Source organism: Corvus moneduloides, chromosome 5 (assembly GCF_009650955.1).
Source record: "Corvus moneduloides isolate bCorMon1 chromosome 5, bCorMon1.pri, whole genome shotgun sequence".
Taxonomy (NCBI): domain Eukaryota; kingdom Metazoa; phylum Chordata; class Aves; order Passeriformes; family Corvidae; genus Corvus; species Corvus moneduloides.
In genome coordinates, this window is record NC_045480.1 from 40,973,001 (window position 1) to 40,987,099 (window position 14,099).

Consider the following 14,099-nt stretch of genomic DNA (forward strand, 5'->3'; position numbering starts at 1 on the left):
ATAAAAGGGGTAGTAAGAAACACACCACTTTGCATTTTGTCACACTCACTTTAAATTCAATGGCAATAAAATTTATTGAGACAGCTTCATACTGTTTTCCCACTCCTGTCCTTTCTCCCTTTACTTGATTTTCTAGAACTGCCAGGCTCTTAGCACCCTGTAATGCCACATTTTGGCTGGTCACTCCTCAGGGTAGCTATGGTCCAACACATACTGAATAGAACAACACAGGCTTTATCTGCCATTGTTTGCTGTCCTTGGAAAGCACCTTTATGTGCATCTGTTGCTAGTCTGCATATGGCAATCATAAGCCTAGCTTGGATAAATCCCAAATAACACATCCTGACAATGCAAAGCACATGCTACTCAATTCTCATCTGTACTCCGTATGCTCTCTGCATACAAACCCCAAGTTATCAGTATTCTGGAGAGACATCTCAGGATACACAATCTTCAGAGAGGCTTCATCAATAAAACAATAGCTAGCAGTGGGAATGAGAAACACAGACAATTCTCTGTGATTACAGGTGGAGATACACAGAGGAAGTGTGATAGAAGATTCCTGCTTACTGCTTAGAATACAATTTTCCAGTCTTGTACTCTGGACACTTACAAATAAGCTCTCTGAAGATACAGCAGTGCAATACCCTTAAGAAAAGCATATTTTGCTTCAAGCAGCAGGGCAACGACTGGGGAATAATATCTCACTTTATATTGTTAAGATCTAAATGTACAGTCCTCTAGGCACATACTCTTCTGATCCACTAGAAGTTTCTACAAAGCCTACTACACCAACTACCACAGTATCAAGTATTTTTTGGCTGCAACAGCTACTCCTGGGAAAAGTTTGACAGAAATGTACAGACATCTGGTAGTGACCAATTCTGTCTTCAACTCATCTTTAGCCAAAACCAATACAAAACACTTCCAGAGGTGCTTGAGCAAAGGATCAGCAATCTCATATTCTAACACAGCATCCTCCATGACACACTCAGAATCCTCTGGCTGAGCAGTCAGTCATGCAATATATTGTGACTGTCGACTTCTCTCTTGCATCAATGCAAGACCTAAACAAACCACGTGTAAATACTTTAAAGTCAGGCTTTCTACAAATGCAAGGTATTTTTCTTCAACAACACTACTACAGTTGCCCACTACAACCATGACTGTCAAATAGTTGAAAGTACTCTGATATTTCAATATCTAAAAGGAGGAACAACTTTTTCCTCTACACATTCTTGTTTTGAAGTACGGTTATTTTTGAGGTACATGCACATCACTTTCGTGGTAGTTTAGGCATGTGTGTAACCTGTACTTGGCAGGAAATGCTTTGTTTGTACAAAGCCACATACTTGAGTAATTTACTTCTCACTATGGTGTCAACCCAGTGCTCTTCTGTAGTCCCACGAGGAGAGCCAGCAGGACATGCTCCTTGGCTTATCTCCAGCTCATCTGTTTGCTCTGCTCCTCCACCCTTCATAGCCTGTTGTACATTAAAGTCCATGAGTTGCTATTTAATATTTTAATCCAACACAAGTCAAAATTTATTTGGTGTAATAAAACAACAAAAGTGTAATCCATAAGTGAATTAAAATAAGTAAGAGTGAAGTTGTGAAAAAAGTTCCTTCGTTTGTGAAATGTACTTCAACCAGTAGGATACAATGACATATGGAACAGGAAAGACTGACCCTGTATTTCTACTCCACCCCAAATTCAGGAGAAATCAAATGAAATAGTAGGACCTGCTCTTTTCCTCAACACAAGGGTGCCTTCTACCCCAACAAGAAATGGGAGACAACCAAGCCAGGCCCAACAAAAACTCCTGCAGAACTGGAGTCCTCTCCTCATGGTATGTGAGCACAGATAGAAAAACAGCCTGACAGATGCCTGACAAGTCCCCTCTGTTGCCATGTCATGTTTTCCCCATGGCCAGAGCCCACCATGCTACAAGTAGGATCTCATGTATAGCTCAGGGGAGAACAAGGCAAAGGGAAGATGCTGATCTTGAACACAGGAGCTCATGAACCCCCCTACTGATACTATAGCTGCACAATAGTTTGCCTTTATCCCATCAATAAAGAATAAGGAAGCAATGGTCACATACAAAAGCAGTAAGAGTCCACACCTAAACCCTTCTCCGTCCTTTACTCTTTAAGATCATCAGAACAACTTGCAGTACTTTCCAGAGACAGACCCCTGACTCCAGCTCCTGCCTTTGGTGCACATCTACATTAATATTTCAGGTCAGATCCAGCAGTCTTTTTGAAGTGATCACACACAAGCTGTGCTTCAGTTCACACCAGGGAACAGTCTCAGAGCACACAGACAGGATTACTTACAAATGAAGATGTGCCCCTGGAACATAACTCACGCTCCAAGCACTAGCAGGCATTCAGTCCCCAAGATCACACTAGAACTAGGTTAAAAAGAACTCAAACCTTGCAACACCTGCAGAGTGTGCAAGCTGGATCTTCAGCACCACTTCTTCTCCTGCTGGTCCCCACTGCCTGCATTTAGCAGACACAGCCCTCACAGGCTGAGACCAAAGCCAGACACACATCTTGGCTGGAGCAATGACCCAGTGTTGTCACACCTACACAATCTGATGCATTCCTGGGTTCCTAATGGGGCCAAAGAGAAGGGAGTCATAAGTGCACTAACAAACCAGTGACATTCCCGGATCATCTGTTGCTGAACAGCTGCCGCTTTAACACGCACAGTAGCAAACTGCAGGACAGGAGAGAATGGCTCCAACTGAAAACACTCCAGGCAGCAGTAATTTTGAAAAGCTGACCCAGTAATGAAAATTCAAGGCATCATGAGTCAGAGACAACTTTGGAGAATCATCAGCCTAAGAATCAAAGAGGAAATACAATGAGTCTATATGGAATTTGGCCCACAGGATGCACGTAAAAGAAGAGCACTCAACAGTACAGGAGGATGGGAGAAATCAGCTATTTTTTATTTTCCATTTCCTCCAAGATGGGGAAAAAAAACTACTCTGCTGTGATATCCCATTACTGGGAGGAAAAGAAACAAAACCAAACCACCACAAAAACAAGCAAGAAAAAAAAAACCCTACACCATACACACAAAAAACCCAGAATATCAGAACAAGATACATCAATACAGAATGTTCTGAAACAATTATTTTTGCAAACAGAGGTTCAGCGTTTTCCCAGGCTTGTCTGTAGGACTTAGTATCACTGGCAAACAGGAACATTTGGGGGGTGATGGTAAATAAAAGTATTTTCAAAAGCATGATTTTAAAACAGAAGAATATCTCTCTGCTTTGTTAGTCATAAATTCCATGCCGTTTCTCCATGCTGGGCATCTGAATGAACAGAACAATACTTTATTGAAATATGCCACATTAATTCTACTCCAGAATTTTGCCTCTGCAAGCAAGGAACTAGGTGGGGGATGTTGACAAATCTTATTCCTTTGATTTTTGCTGGTTTTGCATTTCCAACAGCAAACAGTAATAATAGCAGAACTGTATTTTTCAAGAGTCTAACAGAGGAGAAGAACTAGCCTAGCTTTCTTGTCCTGACAAAGCAGAGTTCAATAGGTGAATAACTGGCATAAATATATACAAGATTTTTAGACTTTTCAGGATTAATGATTATAAAGTACTGGAACACTAGTAAATCATTTAAGACCCTGCCTGTTTAGATTATGTATCTTTATGTATTGAAATTTAAACTAAGTGTAATAGTGTATCCCCTCCTCTCTTCTCCAGTCCTATAAAACCCACACACAGCCCTATCTTAGAGACGAGACAGAGGCTTTGGGTATCCTTCAGCCTGTAAGGAACATAGGATATGTACACAGTTTCCTTGTTGGCAATAATTTTTAGAAGAACTGTGTGATAGACATGTTATGCACAACAATTATGGAGCGACTAGTGCATCACTCCTTCCTGATGTCTGCCACTCACTGGGACAATTAGAGAAGTGATAATTTTTTCTCAAAAACAACTTTAGTTTTCACTTCAGGGCAAGGAGAGACTGATTTGATCTGACAAATTGTGATTGCTTCCATGTAGGGAGTTTAGCTTGTCCGAGAACACCAAAGCAGACCTAAATCACCTTATACAAGTAAAGTTTTATCTTAAAACTTGTGATCCAGATTCAGAGCTCCTGCTCACTAAGAATGGGTGCACTGCTGGCACCCAGAGGTACCATACTGGTACTCCAAACTGCAGACGACTTCTGAGCTGAAGCATCTTATTGTTATGCTGATTTAACAAGGAGAGCTGAGAAGCCAAACTCATGCACATTGTCAGCTTCTTTCACTTCTCTCTCTTCATTTCAGTCTACTTCATACACAAACTAAATCAACAAAATTTGCAAGATTTCTACCCTACTTTAGTGTCTCTTACTTTTGCTACCTCCTACTTACGGGTTTACCCCAAAACCACAGTGCTTTCCTTCTAAAAGGTCCCTCTCCATGGACAATCTTATAAGGTCTCAGAAGACATAGCAGCAGTTCATCACTTAGGCACGCTACTCTTGAATATAAATCTCCTGGAGATAGCCGGGAAGCTTATTTTCCCAAGCTGGTATCACACCATGAACAGTCTTAAGACCGCAATATCTAATATATACAACCAAGGAGGGAAATAGGCATTTTGTACAAGTTTATTTTTAAAGAGTCAACAGAAGACATGACTTGAAGTGGTTAAGAAAAACAGTGAAATATAAACGTTTTCCCCTGCTGCTGAGCAAAAGTGCTATAAGTTGCTGAGGCTCCATACAGGCTCTTTATATGTTAACAATGGTGATGTCACTGTTGCAGGGAGGAGGGTGGAAATCAGCTGCCATGGATGAACTATTTAACGGTACAAGCCCAAGGCTGGCGTGCCTGAAAACACTGCAAGAGTGTGAGCTATACAGTACATCCATGTATAGACAGCTTTATTCATCCCAGAGTTTACTGCCCCCACCCCACCCCCAGCTCTCTTTCAGGTTCATGGCTCAGAATGCTAATTGCCCAGCTTTTGTGCAGGGCTGGCTGACTGGCTGTCAAGCCAATTCTATTGCCTACTTGACAAATGAGCTCTTTTGCCTCCCTGCAAAGGCCATAAGGAAGGCCACAAGACTGGATATTGTGCTTTTCTTCTTCACAAGTTTAAAGGGGAGAATTCAAGCCAACTTAGCAAAAAAAAAAAAAAAAAAGAGAAACTATGCATCAAGTCCACAAATCTGTCCCAAACTGGTTTAAACCCACAGCCAGTGGGACTCCCTGTGAAGTGTGGATTATTTCTTTACATCCTGCAGTTTTAATGTGGCCTGGAACACAGTCTTTTTACCTTGAAAAAGGTTCTGTGAAGCAACAAAAGTATATACAAGTTGATGGCCAGGCTGTAAAACCACACAGCTGAATATAAAGCCACACAATTCAAAACAGAAGTTAATCAAAATCTTCCCCACCACCAAATGAAGTTTACAGTAGGAGTCCTGAAGACCTACTCCTGCAAAAAAACCCCTTACAAATTTACACATTATACAACAGCAGTGTCAAGTTCAAGTTTGATAATGTCAAGTTCATTGGGGCAGGAGCAAGTCTTCACAGAATGGCTGAGGTCATCTAGCCACCTAGCTCTGGCTGCCTAGAACCATGTCCTGATTGGAAAAATCTCCTAAGACAGAGACCTCATTCAAATCATCTCTGGGCAAACTGTGCAGGTGCTCGGTCATCCTCACATTATGAAAAAAAGGTGTCCCCTGATGATCAGGGGAAACACCACCTATGTTTCATTTTATGGCCATTGTCTTTGTCACTGGGCACCACTGAAAACAGCCTGGCTCCATTCTCTTTGCACTCTTCCTGCAGGTATTTCCATACATTACGATTCCCCTGAGCCTACTCTTCTCTGGACTGAACAGTCCTTGCTTTCTCAGCCTTTCCTTGTAGGACAGATTGTCCTCCAGTCCCTTAATCATCTATGCAGCCCTTTGCTGGATTCTCCAGTACATCAGTATCCCTCTTAGACTGGGAAACCCAGAACTGGCCTAGGTGTGGCCTCACCAGTGCTGAACAGAGGGGCAGAATTCCCTCCCTCAACTTGTTGGCAGCACTCCTAGTACAGCCCAGGACACATCAGCCTTCTTTGTCACAAGGACACAGTGCTGGCTCATGGTTTGACTTTGTGTACACCAGGACCCCCAGGCCCTTCTCTGACAAGATGCTTTGTTGTCTTACAGTGTACCATCACAACAGCCCATAATGCCTAAGGGATATCCATCCCAGCCTTAGGCAAGTAGCAGCCTAGCTACAGAAGTGCTTTTCAGTTGTCTTACAGATCTCTCAAGCCCTGGACTTCACCTACCTGGCTTTCATCTTCAACTCCTCAACAGCAGTAAGAACAACTCTGTATGGGATCTAACTGATCTACCCCCCACTAAATAACACTGGGCCTATGAGTACCTGGAACTTGATCCTGCAGCTTTTGGCCACTGCCTGTCCTCTAAAGAGCTGAGTGAAATAAAGGACTCAAATTGGTTTGACACTAGTTAATTTTTCCATAGTTCTTCTACAAAACTCAAATCTGTCTGTGCTCAAGAGCTCTGCTGTTCAGCTATACCTATACAGCATTTTGATTGTTACAACCATGAACTGAAACACTCCAGACTAAGCACTGCAGAATACAATAGTTAAAGAACCTGGGAAACACTCATTTTTCAAGGAAAAACCCACGTTTTAAACCAATAAACAGTATTTTATTTTACTTGTTAATTTAAAAAACAAAATTCTAAAAAATCTATTTCATATGGAGCCTGAGTTAATGCATATTAAACTAGGATGGTTTTATTTGCTTGTCTTAAAACAACATGGCATTTTCTCCCACTTACAGAATCTGATTAAAAATGGTTTAAGATGACTTGATAACAGATGCCCACACGTCACATAAAAACCCAAGCTTTGGCTTCTGGCTATTAGTAATTACGAATTGAATGCATTTGCCCTAGGAAAGGGTACATGCTTTCCCATACAGAAATTATGTAAACCCTAACGAACCAGGATTCCACCAGAACACCTTCTAGCTGTTAAGACTGGCATACTTTAGACTTTAAACACTACAGTTGTTTTCCCTTTACCTGCTCATTCACTCTAAACAGGAATCATTGTGTTACCGACCATAATGATACAAAAATGTTCAAATCTCTTCTGTAAAGCCACTCCCAAACAACCCAGTCCTCAAGGGCTTAGACATAGGTACAAGCTCTGAGAGTATGTTCAGAGTAGTAAATAAAACGTTTTTACATCTTTGCTGAATAAAAAAAGTCACAATACCTCTTTCTAAGCCTATTTGAGCTATCCAACATCAGTATCATATGGTATGTAAATATACATATACATCTATATAGGTGTATACAGTGTGCGTTAATTAATATCCCATTACTGTTTGTAATGATCTACATCCAAGGCACACACACAGAGCAAACAGAATATAAGTTAACAACTCAAAATTTGTCCTGAATTTTTCGGAGGCAGAATTCCAGATCTTGCAAATATGTTATTTGTTCTGCTGCAAGCACCAGTTATTATGCCTTAGTGAAGATCAATTTATAACTTACTCTGTTTTCCATTAAAAGAAGAAAAACCTATTATGTAACTGAACAACACAGCACCAATTTTAACAGCCAGGTTTTATTATTTTCAATCTTTTAAACAAAGAAGAAAAAGAAATTCTGGCTTTAATTTTAGCTGTTGTCTTTTAGCAAGCCAAAGTCTTCATCCAGTAACCCAAGACATACGGACTTGTTTTGTATATTATGCCTTGATATTTTATCTTCTTCCCAACTTCTGCAGCAAGCAAACTAAAAATCAGACTCTGGTTCAGAAATGCTTTCTCCTTCCCTGCCCGCTCACCCCGCACACACCTACTTCCCATTTCAAAGCTGATTTTAGAGTCTTGCAGCAGAGGGTGTTTTAGTGGCCAGTTTCATTTGCACAAGAAAAAACAAGTTAATCTGCCTCCAGTTTGCATTGGTTTACAGACTTCATCTTGGCTTTCAGTTTTTTGGTTTTGTTTTTTTAAAAGGAACAGCAATTAACATGCTATGTTAAGGCAAAGCCCAGTAAGGTGCTTTTCAGGAAGCTGCCTAAGACATTTAGGCTCCCCCTCCATTCCTGGGGACACACTGCACATACTGCCTCAGCAGAGTGTTCTGGTATCTGAGCTGCAGTTTGCATGTGCAGGGATTGGAATGGTTATTTTATGGGCAAGTGTCGGCCACCATTCCTTGCCAAGGTATTCTTGGGAAAGATGTCAACAATGTTCCTCTGCGTGACCCAAGCTAAGGTTTTATTTGACAGAGACGATTGATTTTGTTTCACTAGAAACTGTGTGCGAACACAAAATATGCAGCATATTACTGTTTCAATATTCCATCAGAAAAAGAGAGATAAAGAGGAAAAACTAAGTTTGGTGCTATATTCAACTTACCTTTTCATTCCATGCCCACAATCCAATCCCAAGAAATGCTATGCCAAGGAACTAAAGGAAAATGAAAAAAAAGAGCCGGAATTAGAAATTTGTGGTGGTTTTTGTCTGGGTTTGTTTTGTTTTTTTTTTTAAGATACATATTGACTCATCATCTCTGTCGGATAATACTTTTACCATGACTGAGGGGCACTCCGTGAGAGTTTTACAATATGTATCTACTTTATTTTACAATTCAACTATTTTAAGTTAAAGAATTTAAAACTTGCACAACTCAGGGATGTTCCACATGGGAACAGTAAGTGCAATATGTGTCACTTTATCAGTACGGGGCAAGTAAGGTTCTTTCTGAGTTTGCAGGACTCAAAGCAAACTCCACAGTCAAGCAACACTTTTGTTTGCTACTTTACTATTGCATCACCACTGCCTGTACAAAGCAATTGTCCTTGCAGAGCTCTCCCAGTGAGAAGGTGATTTTAAAAGTCCTAAATACATGTTTATTATCAGTTTTAGCAATGTTGTTCACATAAAATAACCTATGATGTTTGAGGGGAAAAAAATAATAAAAATAATACTGGTCTGACAGACTAAGAATTTTTAAAAGCCCTGGAGCCAACATTTTATAACTTTTCTGATACTGACTGTTTCATAAAGGAAGTTACATTCTCCTTCTCCTCCAAAGGATTCGACAGCACCAAATCAAGAGGTAGTCTTTCCCCCATGACAGAAAAAGGAACACCATCTTTGATTTTATTATATCCCTGAGTTCCCCATTCCACTGAATAATTTAAAGGGCATCATTTCTGTCCAAATCTACAGCGATTCCACACAAAAGCTACACCAATGATCAGTGAAACAAGCAAAACAGGCAGAACGAGCACTCCATCTCCCAACATTATTGCATATTTGGCATGATACAGTATCAATCACGTAAAATGTTTAAAATACAGTTAGTAGATGTCTGAGCACATCTCTAAATGTTCATCTGTCCAACTTGCATATTTGATTTTACAAGTGCCAACTAAAAAGAAAACTATTTTCACTGTAGTTTCAGGGCACGTAATAGAATGTTGCTCAAACATAAAACTCTGGTTTTCTTTGTCGTTTCTCCACACTGCCGTGTACAGAGTTATTTTGGCACATAAATACCCTTTCTCTTTAAGATCTGAGTAAACAGTTAAGTATCCTAATGGTTTCTCTTTTGCAAACAGGACAAAAGCGTTTTTCTGTTGAAAAGTGGGAGGAGGCAGGAATATAAACTTTAAAACCTTTCCCAGAAGTGATTTCCACAGTTTCAAAGAAAGACTCCTTCTTCCTTACATGCACTTTTTTTGAAGGGGCAATTTTAGCTTTGTATTACAAGGATATCTGTAAAGCATAACACATTATCAAGCAGAATATGCTCATTACAATGCCTTGAAGTTCCCAAACACCCCTTGCATTTCTGTAACTTTCTCCTCCAAGTGTGCTGTGCCAGCTACCCAAAGGACCATGCTGGGAATGAAACTTTTCCTTTGTGACTTCAGAAGTCATGACTGTAAATTTAAACAATACTACAAGTCAGCATTCTTCAAAGGAAACTGTTGCAGGCTTGGCTGCATTTTAACAAAAAATAGATGGAAATTTTTCCTAGATGGAAAGCAGGGCTGGTCGTCAAGAAAGTCTTATTTCAACAGCCTTAATTATTCATAAAGTACAAGACATGGATTTGAGAAAGTCAGTACAGCCTCTTGTGATATACCACAAAAAAGCCAAAAAAAGGTCATCTTACCTGTATCAAGACTGCTTTTTTTAATGGTTATAAAGCTTGCCAAAAAATTGTGTGTAATCTTCCTGACTGCAGTGATTATTTGAAACTTGAGATAAAGCTGTTCAAGTTTCCAATTCTCTCTCAGACAAATGCAGCTCTTTTTTGCAGTAATAGGCTCCTTTCCTTCTTTCTTACACAGCCAAAGGCACCATTGTTTGAAGGAACAGGAGTGAGGGGGGGCAAAAGCCATATATTATAAAAATCCGTAAGTTGCATTTGGAAGTGGCATAGTGTTATTCACAAAGGGGCACAAGACACTACGTTTTGTGAACAGGTTAATAAGGTTTTGAACAGCACAAGCACAGAAAACTAGAATGGAAGTGTATTTGATCAGTGCATAAACTACAGGTCTCAAGCCAGGCCAAGCTCATCCCTGTTTACAGACTGGGTGATCAGACTGTACTGTGCTAAACTGAAGCACCTAAAAAACAAGGATGCCTAGGTTCTGTCAAGAAAAGACAGAAAACTCAGTTCTCAAGAGTTTTCAAGACAATAAAAGAATTACATGCTGCTCAGTTCTCTCCATATCCTAAACCAGAAATGATTTTTTGAGCAGATGAAGAAGAGCAGATGAGGAACAACGAGCAAGATCCATTAGGAGAAAAAGATTCAGAATGGAATCATGAACTCTATCACTGTGGAAATCAAAAGCTTAATGGCATTCAGAAAAAAAAGAATTAGATAATTAACAGACAGCCCATAGCTATTGAAATGTGATTCTGATGCAGCTTCTGGCTCACAAAGTTTTTACACTGTTGCTTACTGGGAGATTACAATCAGGAAAAGATTGCTGGCTGCATGCATGCTTTGTTGTTTAAATGCCTCTTGCCTCGGAGAAACTTTACTTGCTCTACTTGAGACAAAATACAGAGGAACACAGACCACTGACCTAAGCCCCTAGTCATGCCCTAGGAAAGGCCCATCTTTGCACAAACACAGCCTGCTATGAGGATAAAGCACACAGGAATGGTCTCAGTAATCCCCACTGGCAGAAAACAGACATTCATGAGAAGACTTACACCTCTCACCAGGATTAACTTTGGATTTTCTTGACAATTATGAAAAAAACTCCTGCACAGCCTAAAAGTATTTGGAAGCAATTCCAATAAGCAATAAAAAGGTGGAAGTTTACCTCATTATCAACAAAACACTTTACAGAGAAAAAGTCTCAATTCTCCACAGACATCCAAGTAAGACCATATGGCCTAATTATAAATGGTCACTGCTGCAGAGCATGCAAAATCTTGATTTCCTTTTTTTCCTTTCCTTTTTAATACAATAATTTGCAGGAGAATATTAAAACATTTCTCTAGAGCATTAGCCTTGTAAAAAAAACTTGCATAGTAGTGCTTTCTCAGCAGTAAGTTTTCTACTCACAAACAAAACCCAAATGTTTGCATAATCTTCTTCTACAAAGATTAAATGCATTTAAAAGTAGAAGGTGTGATAGTACTTGTACTGTTACCCTGCTTGTAAAATTCACATGCAGTTCTCCGAAGTGAATTGATCAGTGTTTCAAGCTGCACATATTTTATTCTCAATCTTGCCTGAAGGGAGGAAAATGGTTCTTTGTTGGTAGGGATACAGCATCACACAGCACAGCATTGCATTCAAAGGCTACTCGGGCAAACACTAACAAAAAGGCTAGAAAACCTTTGGGAGGCGCTTAATCATAGAGTGACCAGTGATTACTTCACATACTAAATTTTTTATCTTAGCTGAAATTTTTAAAAAACTTGGCACCAGTTTTTGACCAAAGGGGATGACAGCAGCAGGCCAAGCAGTAAAAGGCAGGTTAATGTGCCACATGCATAAACCATTATACGTTCAAGTGTGGTTACATTAAAGACACAAATGCACCAGCTGAAGCCTGCCAAAACTGTCAGAGTTCAGAACCAGAGTTTTCTTGCTAGAGCTTCTTTGGTTTGTTTGGGAGGGGAGGAGGGGTGACTCTTGTATTTTGGCAGTGTGAAAAACTCCCACCTGCCCTTCCTTTGAGGTGCCACAAGGACTTTTTGCACAGTGTTAGTAAGGAGACTATCAGGACTCCTACGGGCACTTTGGTGTTTCTTCTACACCAGTACACAGTAAGTTATTCACTGAACAAGACTTCCTGCTGTGTGACTCAAGCAGCACAGCACAGAACACAAGGTACGGTATTTTACCGACAGCACAGCGGTGATCAGGACATCATCAAGTATAGCATTTCACATCTCGAAATACAGTCAGGAAAACACACGACTCCTGAGCTTTGTACATATATAAAGCAGCGCTAACAAGTTCCTAACTGAACTCCAAAACCCCAAATGGACAATTTTTCCCAAAGAACTTCCTCTGCAGCAGTCTGTGCTCAGACTCACTCAAAGTTATTTTAGCTGTGATACTCATTGCTTTCTTTAAAGTATTTTATGCCAAATCAGTCCTTTTGCTATTTAAGCCAGACCAAAAAAGGAGTTTAATGTCTGTGTCAGTTTCTGTGTCAAAAAAGGATTTAGTTGTTGGTTTTGTTGCTTGTTTTTAAGTAGCTCTGACAGAGAAAGAACACCAAACCAGAAATCAAAATGAAGTTTCACACGGTTTTCTTCTCTCCTTCATGCCTACACTGATGTGTACTCTGCTTAAAATATGTCACTAAGCGTTCTTTCAAGCAGAACAGATAGGACATCCTCTCAACTCTATTGCTTTCACCTGGACCAGTATCACATGCAAGGAAAGTACCAGAACTCTGCTCTTATTTCTTTTTCCATATGCCCCAGTTTCAATGACTTTTCCATTCTCAACACAAATTGTTAAAGCATTTCATTTTCAAGTGGCTAAGAAAAGTGTGCTGATGAAAGGAGAGGCAAACTGCTCAAAGCATACCTATACATTTACACATCTATGCTAACGCTTACAAAGAACGCTTTCTCCTAAAGCCCATTTCTTGCTTGCCTTGAGATTAGCAGCAACAAAACTCCATGTACTACAGTCAGTGAATGAAGATGCTGATGAAGATGCTGTGTAGGTGACTAATTACCATTTTAGTTCATGGCAACATTCAGACATAGAATGCAAGATGTAAAAACCTATTTCCATTTTATGTGCAACCTCTAAAAAACATTAAACTATATTTCACAGATAACTGTCTTGGTTAAACCTTTTCCCTTTCGATAAAAAACCCCACATGTGGAATAAAAAAAAAAAAAAACATCCCAGTTTCCACACATTTTTCTCAGCTAAATCAGAGACTTGACTGATTTTTATAGAATTATCCAAAGTAGAAAAACAGACCTGAGAACACAATGAGAAAAGCTTCCTGCTCCATCTTGCAGGATCTTTTGCATGATATTTTATAATGAAAAATTAAGCACACATGACCCAAATTTTCAGAGCGAGACACTATGGCAATTAATGTATATTTTGTTTTCACCAGTATGGGGTTTTCCGTATTGTCTGACAAGTAAGCAAGATATACTCCCTCCAAATACAGAGCCAATTGCCATCAATTTCTTATTGTCTCTTCCAGTTCTTTAACTGCAAAAGCAAGACATCTGCTTTCTGTTACTGTTGCTCTATGTATTTATTTTACTGCTTTCTGGTGGTGCAATTGTATGCACTGCCAATCAGCTTGGAGCAAAAGTCCCTCAAGACTGAAGTCCCTCTCCTCTTGTCCATAGAAATTGATATTCTGGAAAACAGAAGAAGGAGAATGAATAATGCCCTATTTCCCCTGCTCCAACTTTTGAACAACTCCCCCACAAGCCTAGACAAAATAAATTTAACTCTTTTCAAACGCACACTGAGACTCTTCAAACTCAGGTCCTGATGTCTAAAGAAAGTAGTTTATTTGGAGAGATT

At 39.8% G+C, this 14,099-nt stretch overlaps 1 protein-coding gene across 2 annotated transcripts in view; it reads right to left on the reverse strand.

Moving 5' to 3' along the window:
* The window catches only part of TSPAN5 (tetraspanin 5), an 85,236-nt gene that overhangs the window by 15,944 nt on the left and 55,193 nt on the right, over positions 1-14,099 (reverse strand). Inside the window, exon 2 of one of the 2 annotated variants that reach the window (XM_032110154.1) lies at positions 8,456-8,506. The exons of the other annotated variant lie outside the window; for it this stretch is intronic. Coding sequence (XP_031966045.1) covers positions 8,456-8,506 — 51 coding nt within the window. The remainder of the gene's footprint in view (positions 1-8,455; positions 8,507-14,099) is intronic. 2 annotated transcript variants of the gene reach the window in all.